We start from the raw sequence: 22,237 nt of genomic DNA on the forward strand, positions 1-22,237 counted from the left end.
AGCCTGCTTCTCGATGCTCCTGCCTAAGAAATGACCTTCACTCCGAGCCCCCTGTGACAAAGGGTGGGGCATATTCCTGGATGGTGTCGCTTTCTCTCTGGCCTCACTCTTTCACTCCGTGCTCCTCCATTGTTCTCCTTTTATCTAAATTTGGCCGGCAGCCCTGACTGCTGCCTGCTGCTGATGGCAGACGCAGCTCTGAGGATGCTCTCTCAGGGAGCGCTGCTCTGTTCTATACCTATCCCCCTTTTTAGCCCTCACAGTCTGTGCGCTTCTTTATCCAGAGCTGTACGTTTTGTGTTTTGCTTTGGTGTTTTTAATTAATCTGTAGAGGCAGCTATTAATTGCAGTCGCTATCAATCTCCCTCACTTGGTGGAAAGTGAAGCAGCTATTTACTGCATGACTGTGCACGTGGGAGAAGACAACCAATTGGCCTGAGTTTAACAAGTGGAAAAGTTCAAAACAAATTAAAAACTTTTAGGGTCTGCGTGATTATAGGGAAATTGCGGCGACAATGAAATGTTAATTTGAGGAAGACAAGTTTCTCCATTTGTGGGGTTGCTGTCTTAATAAGCACTTTAGGTCTAATGTGTCAAATTACCTTTTTAAATTGAAAGTGATTCCCAAGCTTTAGTAAAGATTTTATCAGACAGAGTAAGAGCGACATAAAGAGGGGGTGGGGTGAAGAGAGAAGACAAAGGATAGAGGATATTATCAAACAGAATTGATGACCAATCAATATGAACATTGGCTAGGGTGTTTCAGCCACAGTGCACTTTTCATTATATTTGGGCAATGACATTTGATGAGTATATGAAAGCTTACAGACGCTACCTAACCTCACCTTATGTGGAAAATTGCAGTCTATGCGGTCACATTCAAAGAGAAGCACATTACCTGTAATGATGTGGTGACTATTTTCAGTAATTGCTGGCCTTCTACATCTCAATTTCTCTCAGTCTCTCTCTCTCTCTCTCTCTCTCTCTCTCTCTCTCTCTCTCTCTGCCACTCTCTTTCTCTTTTTCTCCCTTCTCCCACCTACTCAGCTAAGTGCTAACTGATAGTATCCCTTCAAATGATAGTTTCCTTTTTATCAGAGCAGGCAGTAGCCTTGGCCCTTGGACAAGAGAAAAACAATTTTGCTAAGTGCCAACTCCCTCCCGACCACTCAGCCTCCCCTGTCTATCCTGTGCCTTTCCTACACTATAATACTCTATCCTTATCATTGCTTGGAGTTTTACAGCCCACCAAAACAAACAAATAAAGTAGTGTAGTGACATGGCCATGGAACGGGGGGGGGTGGGGGGGTGGGAAGAGAGGCAACAGGGAGCAAGTTAAAATAAAACAATGGCAGGATAAGAAAATAGAGAGTAAAATAGAGTAAGAAAGGAACAGGTGTGAAAAAAAGCCTGGAATGGAAAAAAGAATGAGAAAGGAAATAAGAATACAAGACAGTCAGGGTAGGCAATACAACAAGATCATCAAGACACATTATGTTATGATTATAAAGTGGAGATCATTAATGATTATAGAATAAAGAGCATTTGCATGTGTCATTAAAAAAGACCAATTAAAGAGAGCCCGTAAAAACAACAATCAGCACACACACTGCATAGTAAATAGTATCTGATTGCATATCAATCCAATATAATATCAGTTTATTTTCTTATTTTGTTCATTTTTCCTCTAATAACTTGTTCACAAAACCTCCGAAAAATGAAATATCACACTACATAGCTTATCATGAAAAAGTCTTGAAATATTCTGATGTTATATATTCACCATGTTGCCCACTCTTACAAAACAATATGATTAATTCGCTACCGTGGTCAGATTCTGACCAAGCTCTCCAGCACAAGCTCTCAAGTTGCTTAGGGGCGGCCTGGTCGTCGAAGTGGCAGGAGTCCAGCAGCACAGCCAAAAGCTCCGATCTCCTTCAGGATTCTTCATCGATTGCCGATCGATCCCTGCATGATATATCACCCAGCCCAACAGACGACAGTTTTGGCCCTGAGAATCTGAACTACTGCCATCAATGTCTGTGGAGCAACGAGGCAGTGCCAGACAAGAAAAGAGTGAACGTATGCATTTAACATGCAGCGCCCAAGTTGGACCAGGCTCCCGGCCTCGCTGTTCGTTCATAATTCATCCCTACAAACCTGGAACCTGTTTCTCTCGTTAATATTAATAGCCCAAAACAGACGTGGCAGTCACGCAGCACCGCTAGCCACTACACACAACTGTTTACACTTCGTCCAGCAGCTGGAGCCCGAGGAGGAGCAGCGTGGGTTGAGCTTAAACAGGTGCAGCTGGAGAAGTAACACCTGCCCGGCAGCTCTTGCCTCTTTGACCTTTTGACTTTTTGCATCCCACAACCTGCAATGCACCAGATATTTCCATTGCGGAAGGGACAGCCAGCTGTCTGGCCGAAGTGTGTTAGTAATGAAATGCGCAGCTGTTTAATATGTGCAGGACAGTATTTGCTTCTTCAATACTACAATCTCAGGTGCCTTGTTATTAGCCTGTTTTGGGAAAAAAACTGCCGTGCTTTTGCGATTTGATGTCAGAACAAACGAAAAAAGTGTGAAGTGTAGAATCAAACCCTTTGATACAGCATGTACAGATAATTCTTTGCGTAACTAGCATTGTGATTATACGTTTGCGAGTTCTGAGTATGCCTGCAGCATATGGCTGAGGTATAAAAAGAGAATGTATGACTGAAGGAGGGGAGAAAACTCTAAGAACTTGGGATGGAGCTCTAGGTGGCTTCTGCTTTAAGCTAGAAGACTGGAACCCCTCTTTGAGGAATAGAAGTAGGACTGACAGATAGAATTGAGGAACAGGGAGGAAAACGTACAGGAAACAGAAGGTAGAGATGGGAAATTTATAGGACTCTATATTATGTCATTTCCCTATTGTGAGGACATGGTCAGAACTCAGAGTGGCAGGTTCTTCAGCAAAGATGAATTGTAAATGGCGGGCAGGTTTGAAAGCGCATAATGACCTGGATTTCTCAGCTGAGGCATTTCCTCATACATGATTCTTTATAGTATGTCCCATGACAGCATGACTGCACATCAATCTCAGGCCACTATGATGTCCTTCTCCCCCTCTGCCACGGATTCTCTCCTTGAGCTCCTCTCCAGCCGGGCTGAGAAGCTAAAGCAACAAATCAAAAGGAGCACTGGAGTGGCATCTCCACACAGAGGCTTGCAGGGGAGACATTGGTAAATGACAGTTAAGGGAAGTATTTATCTCCTCTGTGTAACAAGCTTCAGCCACTCCTCAGCATCACTTTGGAATTGAGGTGTGGGTGTATGTGAGTGTGTGTGTGTGTGTGTGTGTGTGAGTGTGTGTGTGTGTGTGTGTGAGAGTGTGTGTGTGTGTGGACAAGATTGGGATTGGAGTGGGGGCTGTGAGAGTTATGATTAATGACTCAATTTCCCCTTGCACTTTTTAAAGTGGTGTGTCAATTTACTTCCTGTGATTCCGTGATTTCTTCTTGACTGAGTGGGCGGGGAGAAAATGTAAAAGAATGAGATAGTGAATTTGATTATGATTATTGAGATGACTGTGGGAGGGCAGACTTACCATCACTTCTCATTACTGGTAAACCTAGGCGGGATATGGTTTTTTAATCAGGAGCCAACAACGCTCGAGGACACTGGAAATGTTGTAAAACCATCCTGGAATATCCTTGATATGAACACAGCAGGATATGAGAGCTTAAGGTTTTGCGAGGAACCTTCGTCTAATTGTCTTCTAGGTTATTTCATGTGTGTGGACAGGTCAGAGCCTCCTTTCCTGCCTCGTCTTCCCTCTCGTCCATTCACACCTCAGTCCCCTGGCTTGAGTGCCAGATCGGCCTGCCGGATCCCCCGGATTAGTCTGATTAAAAGTGATGCTGCTGGGGTTAAGGGAGCACAACCAAGCATGATTCATTTCACACTTACTCGAGATTTAAGCAGTTATGGTGCGGTTCAGTTGGGACCAAAGAGTGAGACTAATATTGATTTCTTACTTTGCTAGCTTGCGATTTTTGAAACTGGATTTTAGGGAACCTGAGAGAACTGTAGCGGAAGGCAGAGATCTGATGGAGATTTTAGGTGATGGAAGAGTTCACATATTAAAACCTCATACAGTGTATTTTACCTTTTGGGCAAAATGCGGAAGCAGAAGTTTTCAATGGGGTGAAATTTTCAAACCTCTCCCTGTCGGCACCCTGGGGTAGTTTGAGTTTAAAAGTCCATTTGTTCTTTGTCATGTTACTTTTTTGGGATGGTCCCTCCCAATCAGTACCCTAAGGCCTTCCTTTTAGCATCCATGCTGAAGCAAAGCATGATTAATGCAGAATTTAATTATGCACCAAATATGAAAATGGATTATGCTGTTAGTTTTAGAGCGTTTGGCGTTGTTAATATTCCTGCAGTGTAAAAAAATCTCAGAAGATTGTCGTTCAGCATCTTTTTCTGTGTTGTCATTGTGGTCTTAACTAATTCTGACACTGCACAGTGTTGCCCATGACTATTCACGTAAACAACAAAGGCCTCCGCTCAGCTCCAGTGGAACAGCTCCTTGATCACTTCAGCAAAAGGTTTCTTCATAGGGCACTTAATGCTTTGAATTAATAGTCACTGCAATTGAATGTGATGGTAGCTTGAATTTTAACCTGAGCTGCAAGCATCAAAACACATGGTTGCACAGAATCTATTTTCAAGTATAAACTCAGATAATGGAAGTCATACTGTTTGAGACTTAGTCTTTCATATCGAAAACAACAATTGCAGGCCAATGGCGGGTTTGGCCTTTTGAAAGCTCCGGTAAGGTTGCTGATGTCTTCTTTTTTTTCTGTGAAATTGTGAGAACACATTCAAGGTTGATTTCCCCAAGAGGCCAATTTACATTTCATAAAGTCGAGCAACAAGCATTAAAGGCGCAAGCTAAAGGAGATGGCAAGAGAAAGAGACAGACGTGTTTTAGAAAGGAGGGTTGAAGAGGCGTGGGTTTTGTCTGGATCTCTCTCTCCCAGGCATTCGACTCCTGGTCCCACCCGCCCCCCCTCCCGACTGTAGTTTAAAGAACACTTTGAGGAGTTTTCACATACGACGGCTTCTGAGATTCTGAGGGAATCTCATTGACAGTCAGAGCGAGACCCAGGCGTCACCCTTCAGGTTAACTGTAGGTGAGAGAAACGCTTGCCTGGAGCAGGCTCACTGGAAGCCGAATGACTGGCCCCCAGGGTGGATAGGAAGTCTGGAGAAGAGGGGGAGGAGGGGGGGGTTCTCTGGCAGAACGCTGAAGCCTGCAGGCCTTCATCTTCATTTCAATGCAAAACTACTTTGTCATATAATCTCTGCAGTGACTATGGCTCTGAGTGAGGAGCGCTGAGTAGAAACATAATAGGAATAGTAAAGCACACGAAGAGGGGGAGAGAGGAGGGAGAAAGAAAGAGCAGGAACAGCAAGAGAAAAAGGACAGTAAGAACTAACAAGCCACCGAGAATTGATTTCTGAATAAACAGAATTTGACAAAAGCCTGGCTCCCCTTTGGTCGTCGCCCATCTTTATTCCTGCTTGCCAGATTGTAGCAGGTCATTGTTTATCTTTCACTCCATCTGAGGATGCGCCGGGGGACTCTGGGGGTCTTGACTTGACAACCAATCAGGCCGCGCTAATGAAAACCTGGCCCGGTGGTAAACAGGAAGACAAAAGACTGTGCACTGTGGTCACAGTAGATGGTACAATACCAAGACGCCGGGACATTTTCACAAAAACAGCTGAAACAATGGAGAAGGCACTTAGCTGACTTCAAGTTGATGCAGTGGCCTTAGTTGCCTCATGAGTTCTCCCTCGAATTTCAGCAGATAAAACTTGAGGGCAGCAAATCAAACTTGCTGAAACATTAAGCCTGCCACAGTTATTTTACTGCCGCCATTGAATTTCTGTTAATTTCTCTTGTCTTGAAGGTTATTGCCTCATATCGTCAAATTACCACGGAAGACTTTGAGGTAATTGTACCAGCCTTTATGATAAGACTTTAGTACAAGTAGCAAGTTTGTTTGTTCTTGTGTAATTTGCAAGTAAAATGTTGCTTTCAATGCCACATCTTTGACGAGCTCATTGGCGTTGTTTTTCAATGAAATCATATGATATACCCCTAAAACCTTCCATGAATGGAAGTTTTCTCTCTTCCTCCTTCACTCATTCACATTCACCTTTTCTAACCTCAGTATACTATTTTGTCACTGTCGTGCCCATCTCATGCCCCGCCATCCAAGGAGGGGAGCAAAGGGGTTGCCCATGCACCACACCAGGCATTCTCTAGACTCAGCCCACAGAGCATGTGGCTGTGATGCCGATATGGAGAAGTCATTCAGCTGAGAATCCTGTCTATCCTGTGAAAAGCATCCTGATGTTCTGCCCTCTGCTACTGCTCCTTGCCTCCCCTCTCTTTAACATGTCTCTCCTTTGCATAAGCCCTCATAAGGCACCTATAACATGGCGTGATGAAGTTGTTAACCTTTCCATGACATGCCTTGACTCTATGTGCTAGACGTTTGGACACGCATTCCACTCATGCCTTGCTCAGCCGCGACCATCGGCGCATAAAATGAGCTCTGAGTCTCTCCAGTGATCTCTGAATTCAAGGGATGAGTGACTGCTCTGCATGTGAATGCTGTCTTAAGCTGCCTCTGCACCTTCATGTCATGGTTACATGGTGAGATGGAGCAGCCTGGCTACGTCTTTTCAAAAAGAAAGATGGAATGATTTCCGTTTCCATTGCAGTTACATTGAAGCTTTAACAACTACATATAATATTCATTTTTTCGTGTTTGTTGAGTCCACACTTTCATTACAGCTTTCATCGTGCTTTCAGTTTTTGAAAAAAATCAATCAATGGTTTTTCAAAGTTCAGGTTCCAGTTCAAGGATTTTCAAAGTTCGGTCTTAGAATTGGTTGCATTTTCTGCTTTTTTAAAGTTTGATCAGCACATTTTAGTCTGACTTGCAAATGTTCTCGTCTACTTCTTTTTTCCAGTAACAACTTTGTTACAGATTATTTTCAGAACCAAACCAAAAGTGGAGCTTGATTTTTCTCCTCTCTCTCAAAGATGAAAGCTTTGAGTGCTGTTTATCTGATGGTGACAGCTTTGGTGGTCACCAGGTCTCGCATGGTTGTCAAGAGTTCAATTTTTTAAAATAATTTTTAAGAATGTTTTGGACTATTTTCATATGATTTCCCCTTTCCTTATGTAAGCTGATTATCCTATATCTAATCTCAGCTATATTATGCTAGATTATGTTAGATATATGTTAGATACTATATTTCCTCTTCATCTTCATCATCATTAGCCTGGTACTGCAAGCATTTCCTGATAAAAGAAGAAAGAACAGTCAGTCAGATTGTGGTTGCGAGAACCAAGCGAAGTTTGGGGACATCTTGACTTCAATTAAGTCAGAACAAACTACTGGCCAATTGCATATTTTGCAAAAACAAATTTAATCCCCAACACATCTACACAGACTTCAGAAGTTTCTGATCTGCAGAGTTACGGCCATAAATCAACAGTCTGTCTGTTTGCGTCCGTAAACATGCTTGTGTGATATCTGTCTCACTGCATCACAGCATTTTATAAAAATACTGTATAGGAACTTGGCAAGATCTCAGATATAGAGAATGAAATGCCTGTCTGAGCCTGAAAGGTCTATGTTTCACATTGTGGTGTTTTGTTGCCCATCACCCACCTTAAACAGATGGTTACCTCGCTTTGGAATTTTGTGGGCTACAGTCGGTTCAGACAGAATTTTGTGGGCTACAGTCGGTTCAGACAGAATTTTGTGGGCTACAGTCGGTTCAGACAGAATTTTGTGGGCTACAGTCGGTTCAGACAGAATTTTGTGGGCTACAGTCAGTTCAGACAGAATTTTGTGGGCTATATTCGGGTTCAGACAGAATTTTGTGGGCTACAGTCAGTTCAGACACAGTTTTGTGGGCTACAGTCGGTTCCAACAGAATTTCGTGGGCTACAGTCGGTTCAGACAGAATTTTGTGGGGTACAGTCGGTTCAGACAGAATTTTGTAGGCTATATTCGGGTTCAGACAGAATTTTGTGGGCTACAGTCGGTTCAGACACAGTTTTGTGGGCTACAGTCGGTTCAGACAGAATTTTGTGAGCTACAGATGGTTCAGACAGAATTTTGTGGGCTACAGTCGGTTCAGACAAAATTTTGTGGGCTACAGTCGGTTCAGACAGAATTTTGTGGGCTACAGTTGGTTCAGACAGAATTTTGTGAGCTACAGTCGGTTCCGACAGAATTTTGTGGGCTACAGTTGGTTCAGACAGAATTTTGTGGGCTACAGTCGGTTCAGACTGAATTTTGTGGGCTATATTCGGGTTCAGACAGAATTTTGTGGGCTACAGTCGGTTCAGACAGAATTTTGTGGGGGTTCACAAACTCAGCCGAATGTGAAAGTCGATGTGTTGTACATGTTTCTCTAGCACAGAAATACTTTTAAAACATGTCCTGAATCTGTAGAGTCACCTTTTCTATTCCATCTTATACAAGATCGTACATGACACATCCGGCGTTATAAGCCTATGAAGAGAGAATGAGTTACATGTCATCTGCCTTTTACACATGTTGTGTGAAACTGACTAACGGACACTTTGGACATCACTAAGGACTGACCTGCCACATTGGAAACTTTTCTTTCCTTATTCAGTCGACATCAGAGACACATGAAAAATGGTGTGCAAAAGGTTTACAGCTGCTGAAGACTGTATTGATATGAAACATTTGAGTATCAGGTGCCTTTTCTTATCTTTAAGAAGATATGCAAAAACAAGAAAATGCCTTTAGACTCCAGAGGGTTAAACAGAAACTCAGCATTATGAAGCATCTTCAAATAAAACTGACAAATAATAATACATAATTTACACATTTCTATCGTTTACTATGTGGTCAAATGCTTTTTTGACCAGCGTTCTGTAGAAAAACAGAAACCTCGCAGCACTCCCTGTGAATTAATATTTTTGGGCGGAGCATGGATAGATCAGTTGGAACACTTCTTCAGCCCCCAAGGCTGTGTAATCTCGCTGCCAGCCGCTGCTCAGTGTGCAGCATGAGGGGATGACGAATGACCCAGAGAGACGGCTGAGCTCTGGCATAGCAATGGTCATCATCAGGTCATCTGAAAACATTCAGAGCTCTTTTATCTCTGTTCCAAGAGGCCAGTCGGGATGCATACCTCTGGGTCAGCCCTGTCCTTTGCCAGCAGGGCTTGACTGAGTAAGGGTGTGTAATGCTGTGCAGCAATCACAGTTTTTTTTTTTTTTTTTAAATTATGGTGTTTCGTGGATTTTCAACAGAGTCAATTTTTTACAAGGATTAGCGAGTCAGGCTGTTATAGTATTGCAGAACAAATGGAGAAACTCACCATGCTTGGATACATTTCAAATATACAGTACAGTTGATGGACTAGAGAATGTCAAGAGAGGTGTCAGTGAGGGACCTCAGGAAAAAAAGTGAACTGTAACCTCTGGTTTTTTTTTGGTTTTTTTTGCTAACAAGATGAAAACCTCTAACTGAGGGTCTGCTGAGGTTGTATTTTTGTAACATCAGTCCAAGGTTATGCTCCCTAAAGCACTCATCTGCTGTGTGATCAAAGTACCCACGTCTCCCCAACACAATAAAGGGAAAAGATCACTTGTCCTAAATGCAACTTCCCCGCAAAGTGGAGAATGAAACATTTGAAGTTAAAGCCATTGACGTCGCTGTCATTTCGCTCACTGCTGTTCCGAGCGTGACAGGCTTTTGCTTTGTTTACCTTGATGTTATCAACAGGTGAATAAGGGAGATTTTGAAAGTAAGATCAAGCAACGTGCCAGTGCTGGATAAAAATCTGAGGTTCTCTTGTTTTCCTTTTATTCCAGGAGATTGCTGCCTACTTGATATCATTTGAAAAGCATGAAGAGTGGCTAACGACATCCCCTAAAACAAGGTAAGGCGCCTCGCTCTACTACCTCGAGTGTGCATATATGGGCGCTTTTTAAGAACACAGTATATTAACACCTCACCTGAAGGGCGAAGTAGCTCCTTTTTTTTACAGCCGACAATTTCCGAGCTTTTTGGTAGGATGTCCAGACAGATAATGGAATATTAATGGCCACTTATGATGTGAGATGTGGCCAGGCCTATTAGCGTAATGCTCTCTTTTCTCACTAGTGCCATTAATGTGGGTGTTAATGTGTTGGGCTCGCACAACATATCATTCCATCAGTGAGAGGGCCTCAACACAAAAATTAAAGTTTTAAGTTGATCTGTGGCAATAATGAAAATGGTTTTTGCTCTTAATGCTAATTCTATGTCTATCGTAAAATATTCTAACAGTAATGATACAATTCTAGACTGGGTAGAGGCTGAGACAGTCGCTATATTTTGTGTCACTGCCTGCTTCAGAGAAGAAATAGCTCTAGCTGAAATGTTTTGATGTCTTTTAGGTGCATAAAATTAGATCTATACATAAATGTTTTACAGTATAAAATTAGCATACAGTTAACAAGTGCATTTAAAAGTAGCAGTTCCATTAAAGCAGAAAAGTGAAGCTGTATAGATTCAAATACTTAAGCAGTGAATATGTACAGTGTGGAAATTGTATTCAGAATAAGCAGCAGAAGGCTTGAGTAGAAAATCAGAGGGAAAAAAATGTACACAAATCGCCACTGGGGACATTTTGGGTCTAAGCAGTGTTTACATGAGTCAGTGGCCTGGGGTTACCTGTCTGGTGCTTGGCCCCGTCATTCAGAGGACTGTGTATATATAACTGAACACAGAGGCCAAGTACCGAGATCGTGGAACGTAGAAACAAACAACTTATTCATATTATGCTCCACCAGTTCCAGTAGCAGAGTTTTTATTTGCACATGTTTCAGCAATATTTAGCAAAGCTGCACTTGTATTAGACATAACTGTAATCAAGTGAGTCACAGCGTATACACTGAGTCGCCGGTTTATTAGGTCCGCCTACCATGTACCTACACTCACTGGCCATTTTGTAAGAAACGCCTACAATATAGGCCCTTTGTAGGTGTACAGTTACAGACTGTAGTCCATCTTTTGCTGCAAATATTTGTTACCTGGTCCATTAATGGAAAGAACTACCACTATTGGACTAACACAGACCAGATATTATTTGTATGGTGGAGCATGCTCAGCACAGCAGTGGCACCAACACGGTGGTGGCATGGTAGTGTGTGTAGTGCTGGTATATATGTATCTGAACAGCATTGCTGGGGTTGAACTGTGTACTGTCAATCTGTAGCACATCTGATGGTCATGACTGACAAATTGTGGAAAGGAAAACTGTAATTCTACAAAGTATTCAAATTGGACAGTACAATATGGGAAACCCCCAACGACCTGGTTCTTGATATTTATACCAGCAATTATTCATATCGTTATAACACAACACACCATGACACTGCCATGTTAGTGTCATCGCTGTCCTGAGAACAGTCCACCACTCAAATATCTGGTGGTCCTGTGGCTAAGTGTAGGTATTTGTAATGAGCCAGCAACTAAGGGTCAAATGTGTGTGTGAATGCAAGCGCACTGCAAAATGTGCTTAGATGCATCTAGGGCTGGGCAATAAAACGATAACGATAATTATTTATCTTATTTAAGATAAGATAAGAAATGTTCTATAAATGTTCGATATAATACGCCATTCTTGCACTTCTACGTTAAGCGACGTTTCTAAAGCAAGGAAAGCGACACTACTCTGCTGTACACAAGAGGGCGCACTTCCAAGTTTTTCGACCTGATTAGACAGGGAGCGGGCAAGGAGTGAAATGAGACACCAATTATACTTCAGCATCATCTGAAATGTGGAGTTATACATTCCCTGCTTGAGTGGAGTGATCAGTGATCTGTTCTCCTGAGTGACGAGATAAGCGGTGTAACTATACTGTCCTACAGCGAATTCCCTGCTATCCTAAGATCCCAACAAGCTTTAGCAGCGTTAAATCACATCTGCACACACAACTAAAGCACTCACTCATATTTGAGTGTTAGTCCATTCCCAAACAACAAAAGCGAAAGAAAGAAGTGGGTTCTTTCTAGTCGCAATGCTGATTTAAAATTAAACAAAGGATGCTCTATGTGTGTCCTTGGAGACTGTGAGAACACTAGCTTCCCAGGCTAGCTGATTTTGGCAGCTGGCTAACGTGAAGCAGTGCTCTGTCATTCACACAGGTCGCATTTTCTGACCATAAAGGATCGATTGACCCCTCAGGAGCCAAAATCAGCCTTCAGACTTGAAAAAAAAAAGAATGATTTGACATTTAGCTATATGTATCAATATCGACTGATATGAATTTTTTATTGTGATAACATTTTTGTCCGTATCGCCCAGCTGTAGATGCATCTGAAATTCATTTCTGATTCATTAAGGCTGTTGATAATGCAACTGCATGTACGACAGCTTACTGACTTGAAACCTCACACCACAACATTCTACAGTTCTTCGGCAGCTAATTTAGAAAAGATAACATGGATTTCAAGCACATATTGTGGCTTCTTCAAGACACTTTTTGTGCTGCGTCTGGTCCTGAGAGTTAAAACAGTATTTTTTCTAAGCACATACCTCTGTTTAGCTGCTGTCTGCTACAGTGCTTAAATTAAGTCTACAAAAACACGTCTACTCCTAATAACAGACAAATGAATAGACTTATAGATTACTTAAATGCATTTCTTTCTTAATCCATCACATCAGCATTTCTTCATTTGTAAGTGTGAGTGCCACATGCTCAGGCACAGTTAGATAGCATGCTGGATCATTTGCTTGGGAGAACACGGTTCCTACCTTTCAGGAAAGGATGCAGGTAACAGCGCTATAAGATAGGCATTACTTTAAGATGAATTAAAGAAGATTATGAATATATACGAGTATGGGATGCAAATGTTTGCCTGCTTTATAAAGGAAAGAAAACATCTGCCAAATACAGGATGATTAAAAAAGATTCATCTGATTTCAAAAAGATTTCTTTCACTTGTAAATCATTACAGGACAGTGCAGTAAACTGTAAATGGTTTAAATGAGCATAAAGTTTATTATGTAATTTTACAAGTGCTCAATGTGAACCTCCTCCAGCTGTCCGGACAACATCAACACCATAGTAAAATTCATCCCATGCTGGATTGAGCACGCCGGGTGTCGCTGCACTCACGGCTCTTTCAGTGCAATTTCGGAGATCATCCAGTGTTGTTAGGAGTGGCAGCACATGAACAGTACCCCCACAAGAAAAGTCACACGGCGTGAGATCTGCTGATGCTGGTGAGCTTTTTCTTGGAACTGTTGGTACCAACAACGAATGTTCTGAGCTGTTGGAGGTTCACTGCCACACCGATGGTCAGAAACTTTATGATCCCCTCTGTCAATTCATATGTGATTGGTTCCTAGGTGCCTCACGGTTATAAAAACACAGCGCTTTTAAATCGGATGAATCTTTTTGAAACACCCGCTGTATAAATGTGAGGCAATTTTTTATGCTGATTTGTCAACATCGTAGTTCTGTTTTCTGCAGTAAAAATATAAATGCAAACCGTAGTAAAAATTTAAATGCATTAAATTTAAATTTCTTTCGGAGGAATAATCTGCAATCAAAAGTGATAACTTGCAATATATGGTGATCTATAAATATCGGAATAGAACGGTCTGGTATCATGATAATATCGTATTGTGGGACCTGCAGTGATTCCCACCCCTGTTGTTTGAGGACTGTTTCAGCAAGTTTTCATTATGTCTGAAGACCCCTTAATTTCGAAGCCGAGGGCAAAGGTTGAGCTCTGTGGGTCATGTGAGGTGATCATTTGCAGAAAGTTTTGATGATGAAATAGTAATGATATGATAACAGTGAGTGACAGCATGAGGACACAGCACAGCAGGGAAGAGACTGCTGGGCTGGCTGCACAACACACACACACACTCACTCTCACCGCACACACAGCCTTTCACCGCCCCCGGCCTGCCTTTACATAATGGGACTGATTTCAATGTGCGATTTGCCATGGCTGTTTAATGCAGCGAGTGGTTTTCCTGGTCTTAATGAAGCCACTGTTACTCGGGGCTGTCTTCAGGGGTCACAACCAGTGTGAGCTCCGACTCGCAGCGATGACTGGGGACATGCGGCAAACACCACCCCCACACACACTCTGGAGCACTAATATTACCGCTGACATGCATACACACAGCAATGTGTGGCAAATGAAAGAGCCTCATTATGCTAGACTTTGCTGGAGCTGGATTAGCAGCTTAATGCTTGTCTTACTGTTTTATTCAAGTTGCACACTTGTGTCTAAGTTGGACTTCATCTACTTTTTTATTACATCCTGCTGAAGTCAACACATAGTTCTATGGTGTAATGTGGGAGGACAGTTGGGGCTATTTTTTACACAGCCCTCCTTCTTTTTTTGTTTTGTATAGTGTCTCATTTCCTTTTCTCTGTTTTCCTCAGGCTTGACACTGGTTGCACTTATATATCAGCTGGAGTTTATTATTTCTGCACATTGCTTCGGCATATAGCTAGTCAGTTTGTGTTAGTATTACACCAGCATTTTCTTAACAAAATCTATGCCTGCTGCATGTTCGGCATATGGTCAGTTACTATAGACAATAATTCGAATGCGTTTCTCTATGCTTAGTAAAAAATAACCAAAAATCAGACTCAAAACACTTTTGTAATAGAGGCCAGTGGTTAGTGACTTCAGTATTCACTTGAAATTAGAGATGTCACAGTAATGCCACTACCACTGTTGCAAATTCAGGGGAAATGTCCTCACTTTTTGTGAAAGAACTGTCAGATATCAATTACTATGTAAATATCAGTTATTCCCATACATTTTAAAACACTATTAAAAGCCAGAATTGACTGTTGTTTTGTTCAGTTGCCGTCAATAATGACAAAAAGCACACAACATACAGCCTTGCCTCTTTGTTACAAAGGAAATTGCTGTTTTCAAAATTATTGGACTATGATTATGTGTTATGTAAATGCAACAGCAGTTATTAGTAATAACTTAATAGTCCTTCTTATTTCAGTTTACCCAGATCACATTTATTAGTATTGAAGTATTTTATACTAAATATTTATGCAGGTCAGCCTAAGAGTTGTGACACAGTGAATGGGTTACAGGTAGACAGGCAGGCAGGCAGGCAGGCAGGCAGGCAGGCAGGCAGGCAGGCAGGCAGGCAGGCAGGCAGGCAGACAGACAGACAGACAGACAGACAGACAGATAGATAGATAGATAGATAGATAGATAGATAGATAGATAGATAGATAGATAGATAGACCACTTTATTAATCCCAGAGGGAAATTCTTCTTGCAGCATTACAAAACACAGTATAGAGTAAAATAACAGCTAAATAACAGGAGCAAAGTACTGTCACATGCTATTTACAGATGCATAAATCGAATAAAGATAAATAATAAAATAAGATAAAACACCGTAACATTAAAATATACTAAAAACTGTAAAAAATAATGTGCAGTAAAAATAAGAAGTAAATTGTATAAGTACTATGCAGTTGACAATGCAGTGGTGCATGTCCCCTCCAGTGATATATATTTTAATACTTCTATTTTTTATTTTTACATTACTATAACATATAATATAAAATAATTATCCTAAAAATTATTTTAAAACATTAGATTTCTGTATGATATCAATAAATATCAGTATGATTCTTTTTTTTTTTCCCTCAGATATCAAGTTCAGCATTTTCTGCTAATATCAGCCAGAGACTAATACATCAGTATCAGTGCATTCTTTACTTACAACATAAGCCAGTGGGCAGCTGGTTCAGCCCTGGCACACTGGCTTCGAGTATGTGTGTACATGTTCTTTTACTAAGTATAGAGAAACACAGATAGATAGCAGGTTGTAAAACACTAGTATTCTATAAATCTTGTGAACTCCACGGGTCTGTGTTTGGCCCACACTTCAATTCATCACTCTTCTAACTGCATAACTTGTAGTTCCTTAGTAATGAGTAGTGGATACTAAATTATATGTCCTAATTAGGGCTGAATAATTAGCTTGCAGATTCTGTTGTTAAAATTGATGCTCATTTTACTCATTTTAATAGTGTTGTTTTTCTTGAATATGCTGTAAACTTAGCTTAGCAGTGACCACACAGTTTACCCATGCATGCATTTAATATTCTCATGAAGTGGGCGTTTGTGTTTGTTTATCTCCATCTCTGCATCTGCGTTGGCATGCACTTTGGTGTGTGTGTGTGTGTGTGTGTGTGTGTGTGTGTGTGTGTGTGTGTGTGTGTGTTTGATATGAATCTTGGCACAACCTCCGCCATGTGTGTACCACTAAAGGCGCTCTAACTGCAGGCAAAATGCCATGCGGCACAAAGTCCCCCCACACAACCAATTAGAGCTCTCTCTGTCTCTGGCTCTCTCCTTCCCCCCAGTCAGCCTTATTCAACACTGCTGCCAGGCAGCTTGGGCGATTAAACAATAACAATAATTATTGAAATTAAGGATTATTTTTCTATATTCTGCTTTTCAGATATTATCTGTTCTTCTGTTGTGTAGGCTTGAAGTTTGTAAACTTGTTGCTTCAGTTCACTAAGGTGGGGATGTTTGGCGTTTACTTGCACAGTGGTGAGGGAGAAGTCTAGCCATTCACTTGCAACAGCACAAACTATTATCACAGTTAGGGTAGTTTTTCTAACAGTATAAACTTGTAGAGCAGAGGTCACTAATAGGTGGACCGCGGTCCAAGTCTGGACCCAGACGCTGTCTGAACTGGGCCTATAGCTGATAAACTATTGAGAAATATTTCAATTTGACAGGGTGGTCTTATTCTAATCTGCGTAACTTTTCTAGCCTTTACGGTAGCTTTAGCCGCCTGGGAGACTCACAGACCAATCGCATGCGCTGTACACATGTAACGCTGCTCAGCCAGTCAGATCTGTGCATTACGATGAGCACTGAAACTGAGTGAGTGAGGCACACACAGGGGAGGGACGAGGCGAGAAACAGCAGTCAGAGAAGAAAGTGAGCCAGATTGTTTCATTTTTATATTGTTTGCTCTAAAAAAGAGAAAACTGACAATAAATATTTTTGAAATATTACTGAATTGTACTTTATTTGATTGGATATTCAGTTCTTGACTACTTAAGATGTTGATATACCTACTAGACTACTTCAGTAAACAGTATATGGCACGATGCAAATTGATGCAAATTAGACATTATGATGTTCTGGGCCTTTGCGTGAGGATATTTTCTCTAACTGGACCTCTGTTATAGAGTAAAAATGATGTTTCTTTCTGTGATCTTTGGAATATTTCATGACAAATGGACCAGTAAAAGTGGTCCAAAATTACTTAAAATCTGTTTAAACTGGCTTTCATTTAAAGTTATGAAAAGTTATTTTTTCTTGCAAAGAGATTTTAGAGACACACGGTTTTTTTGAATGTGATGTAATTTTAACTTAGACTTAATCATTTTATGTAGAGATGCACAGTGATATCAGAATCATATAGGCATTTACAAGTTATTGTTAGATATATAAATTATCTGATATCAGACACATAATTAAAACTGAGCAGCATTTCAAACTAATAATTGATTGATGACAAATTTAATAATACTCCAGAAGAGCAGAGGGTGCTGGGCTACTGTGCTAAACTGCAGTTTTTTGCTGCATTTATAATCCTAAAAGAAATGTTATAGTTGTTGTGCCAAAGTTTGAACACCCCCAGCCAAATTATGTGTTGTTGTTTTTGCACAGACCTGAAGTAGAGAAATTTATTCATAGACGTTCGCCTGCCTCACAATATACTGAGCTCTTCACATATTCATGCTCACATATACATAATACTATCAGCAGTCATTGATGTTTATGAATTTAACTCGACTGTAATACACAGTAATACTGTGACATTGTAACTAGTGAGTAATGCTGTCTGTGTTTACATACAAAGAGCTTTGGCAATCTGAGTAAATACATTATGATTACACATTCAGACTGAGGTGTTTATGCTCACTCTACTCAACAACCTGATGGAAAATCTCCATTTACATGCTCACTACAAGTAATCAGATCCAAAATGATGCACATGCGTAGAGAACCACTTAGTGTAGACGTTACCATGACAACGAGCATCACATCCAGTCAGTGTGAGATGAGCAGCAGTGAGCAGTGCTTGTGGTTTTATTTGCTTTAAAATGACGTCAGACTCAGGAAAACATCCTTCACATGTCCTTATTAAAAAGGCTGAGAGGAAGACGTCGTGTTCTGAGACAGATAAGATGGATGTCTGTCCCGCCGCCGTCTTTTAAAGCTCAGAACATAAACTTTGTCTTCTCTGCAGACCAGCTTCTGCTCTGCCATGTTGAACGGTACAAACCTGATAGGGAATGTAATCGGATGCAGGTGTTTACACAGATAGTATTCTTCTATTTAACAGATTATTTACAGGATTACCCATCTCGATCAGTCGGACAGAAATTGTATTCCGAGTGGCTTCAATCTGACTAGTCTACTCCAAATGAAGTGTATACATGGACATGTTGTACTCCTATTGAGCTATTAGTTGGATTATTAACAGATTATCAGGCTGCATGTTAACGCTAATGACTAGTTCTCAAAGAGCATTGTTTGAGAGTGGTTTCATAAAGCTGTGGTTAATCTTATTGCTTCTGTTCAATAACAGGCCGGTTTCTTTTTTGTTGTTTTACATTCAGTAATGTTTATTATTGTCAAATCTTCTTTGTTCATATTCATCACTCTTTATTCATATTGCTCTTGTGTTCTTGTTTAGTTATCTGGTGTTGACCAAACACAAGTCATGTTTCCTCTCAAGGTTTCTTCTTGCTCTTAGGGAGATTCTTCTAGGCTCATTTAGGCCTTGGACCTGAGTTTTCTGTAAAGTTGCTTTGTGATGTTTGTTGTAAAAAAAGGCAGTATAAATAAATTATGCCTTGGCTTGATTTTCTGGATGCAAATGCGTGAACACATCATCTACAGGGAACACATGGTATTTTCTGTGAATTTCAGTGCACAGTTTCTGTTTATTTGTTTAACATACTAGAAACAATGAACAACATAATACACAGTGCTTCAACACTTTTTCACAGGTCACATTCATTAATTTTTTTCTAGCATGTTAAATTCAGCAAATAAACAGTAATTATGCATTAACATGTGCAGATGTGTGCTCTCTGTACAGGATGTAATTTGACCGGAGGGCTCAAACATCTGCACACAACTGTACTGTCTGTAATGCTAACCCAGATAGATTTACTACATTTTGTAGGATACTGTAGATATTTGTACACGTTTTAAATGTGCGTTTCAGCATTGACAAGCGTGGACATGAACACTATCCGATATCGGCATCAGCCCAGAATTCCCGGACTTGGTGCATCCATAATTTCATGTTCTGTCTTGATTTTTTTTTTTCGAGGTTCAAAATATTTAAAACTGAGAATAAGAAAAAGCACTTGATTATCAAGAGTCATCAATATTGAATATGTTTACATGTCATTTTTACATGTTTACAGCTCTTCTTGCTAGAACCCTTCTTATGCCTCTCACTCTTATCTCTGCTGCCAAGAGGCAAATAATAGACCATTTTCCAAAGAAATAATGGCAGGTAAGGCATACCGACACATGTCTGATGCTGTTTTGTCAAAGCTTCATTTAGCTGATCTCCTTTGTGTCTTTTTCTTCCTCTCCTCCCTTCTGCGAGAAGAATGCAGGGATTCTCTACTCGTAATTAAACTGCATCTCCCGCTCGTTCATGTGCAAACGCACTGCAGGCACTTTGAAAGCGAACTGATGGAGGAGTCAGAGTGCCTTCTCTCTCCGGATTTGCGTTCTGTGTCATCATGTTCGAGTCTGCACTTCTGACTTTTCCACTTCTTTTCAGTGTCATTAATGACAAAAACATGGCAAGGATGGTGTGGTAAGGGACAGCTTTTCTTTTAGTAAATCAAGACTAATGAACATAATTGAAGTTATGGTAAACTATTTCTTGCTCTGCGTACAAACACTAATGTGGAACAGACTGAGCTTGTTTCAAAGTGGGACATGTTCAAATTACTACATGTTTTAATGACGGCCAGTGAGAAGTTTAGGTTTAAGGTCTGTGTGTCTTTTGGTCGTTTGATTTTCATTTCAAACACAGTATTGTAAAACGGGAATAAAGGGTCAGTTCTCGTTTTCGGTTATGTGGAAAAATCAAGAAATAGCTTCGTTTGACAGTTTTGCAAACTACACACACACACAAACACATGCGCATTTAAACTGCTTATCCCTGTGGGTTGGGGGGGTGGTTCGGAGGGGTGAGGGGGGCAGGGGTGCTGGAACCTATCCCAGCTGTCTTCGGGCAGATGGCAGGAGAGAAAAAGAAAAGGGTTGTATTTTATTTATCCAAATAAAAAAATTTCTATAACTTGAACTGGAAATGAGCGTAAGGACACGTGCGGTCGCAGAAGCTCGGAAATCAGGCGTGAATGAATGAATGTTGACAGGCCTAGTCCCGGCATTTTGGGAGACTGTATGACGTTTTTATAGCTGTTTGTATATTGATGTAGCTATTCTATCAGCACAAAACCTGAAGCGATGTGGGGAAGAGATTCTGCAGGACTCCTGCCATTTAACAGCCAAATCAAAGAGAATTGAAAGTCACGCCGCCCAATAACGATGAGAAAAATGAATCCTGTAATGTCACGCCGTCAGATGTAAACAGCTGCAGACTGAAGAATTAAAGCTGTGCGCTGTTCTGTGTTCAGATTGTTCTAATAATACTGTGGCAGCTGCCACTGGCTCCCGGTTTGGGAAAGGAGCTTTAGAGGCGCGTTATGCAGAGCTGTGCTGTGGCTCCGCCCCTGTAAAAAGGGACGTTGTTGTGGTTTAATGTTATTAATGTTGTTGTTCTGTTAGTCTAAAATGTATGTGTGTGTTATTGTGTTATGCTGTGGCGTCTCCTGTGTCTCCATCTTCACCAACACACTCATCATTACGACTGAAAGCCATTCAGTCCTCCGAGTGCTGCACCAACAGCCAGCGCCTTCCTTACATTAAGCTGAACTATCACTGCAGGACTCTGTGTTTGGCTTAAGGTCCAGTTGTGCTGTTCGTTGTGAAGGTGTAGTCTGGATTAACCGTTATTTACACACAGAAACGAGTGTAGTCTGTAGTGTCCATACGCCTGTGAGACACACATGCACGCAATGGGGAGTCAGATCTGCACAACCCTGATAAACAGGCCTGATTTCAGTTATTTCTGAGCTTCTGAGAGCATGTGTGCACTCTGCACATCTGTTTCCAGTTAAGCTGATAGAATACTGTTATTTGGATACATAAAATATGATCCTTTATTCTGTTGTTGTTTGTTTGTTATATGATTTCATGACTAGTTTGTCAAACTGTAAAATGAAGCTATTTCTTGAATCTTCCAATGAAAATAACAGAACCAAAAACAAGAACTGACCTATTTTTCCTGTTGTTCAATGCTGGTTTTGAAATGAAAATCAAATGACCAAAAGATACACGGACCATTTAGGGTTAAGGGCAACTTCTAAGGGTTAGGAAAATGGTAGTCAGCTGTTTTTGGTTCAGAATGGAAGACTGAAGGCACATGCAGTAAGTCTTCTTGTCGTACACCACACACCTATAGATGGTTCTTTTGTGCATCTGTTCTAAATCACATGATAAATAGCTGAGCAGGAGAAATCATGTGACTTCTGCAGACATTGTTACACAAGGTAGAAAGCAGCTGGCATTTTCAAATATTTACTAAAAACCCAAAAATGGTGTACGGAGTCCTCTGCAGCTAACACCAAGTCATAGTTGGAGGAGCGTCATAGTTCCTGCCCCCGATCAGCTGTGGTGACAGTTTGAGGTGTTTGAACACAGTGAGTGAAAGTCAAACTGTTGAGGTAAATAAAAACTTTTTTTTTAAAAAAAAGCACTACTGAAATTAAAGGATTAAAATGATCTTTGAGATTATCCATAGCTTGCCCTTTTTGGCGCCTTTTGAGGCAAAACATTAAATAAAGAACATTTCTCTGTATTTTTCTTATTCTAACCACAAAATGACAATCAGTGTTAAACTGTCATTGCACAAAGTATTTAACAACAGTCAATATTTTGACTGCCTCCATCTCCCAACGCTCCCCAGTCACTTGTTTGCTTTGTGTTAGTGCTGT

General features: G+C 40.9%; 1 protein-coding gene across 10 annotated transcripts in view; it reads left to right on the forward strand.

Annotated features, from left to right (window-relative positions):
• Positions 1 to 22,237, forward strand: part of LOC108441428 (calmodulin-binding transcription activator 1-like) — a 435,952-nt gene that overhangs the window by 185,581 nt on the left and 228,134 nt on the right. For all 10 annotated transcript variants that reach the window (XM_037532064.1, XM_037532059.1, XM_037532066.1 and 7 more), the window contains one exon: positions 9,935 to 10,002. In XM_037532064.1, the coding sequence (XP_037387961.1) occupies positions 9,935 to 10,002 (68 nt within the window). The remainder of the gene's footprint in view (positions 1 to 9,934; positions 10,003 to 22,237) is intronic.

The sequence above is a fragment of the Pygocentrus nattereri genome, chromosome 21 (genome assembly GCF_015220715.1).
Source record: "Pygocentrus nattereri isolate fPygNat1 chromosome 21, fPygNat1.pri, whole genome shotgun sequence".
In the NCBI taxonomy this organism is placed as follows: Eukaryota; Metazoa; Chordata; class Actinopteri; order Characiformes; family Serrasalmidae; genus Pygocentrus; species Pygocentrus nattereri.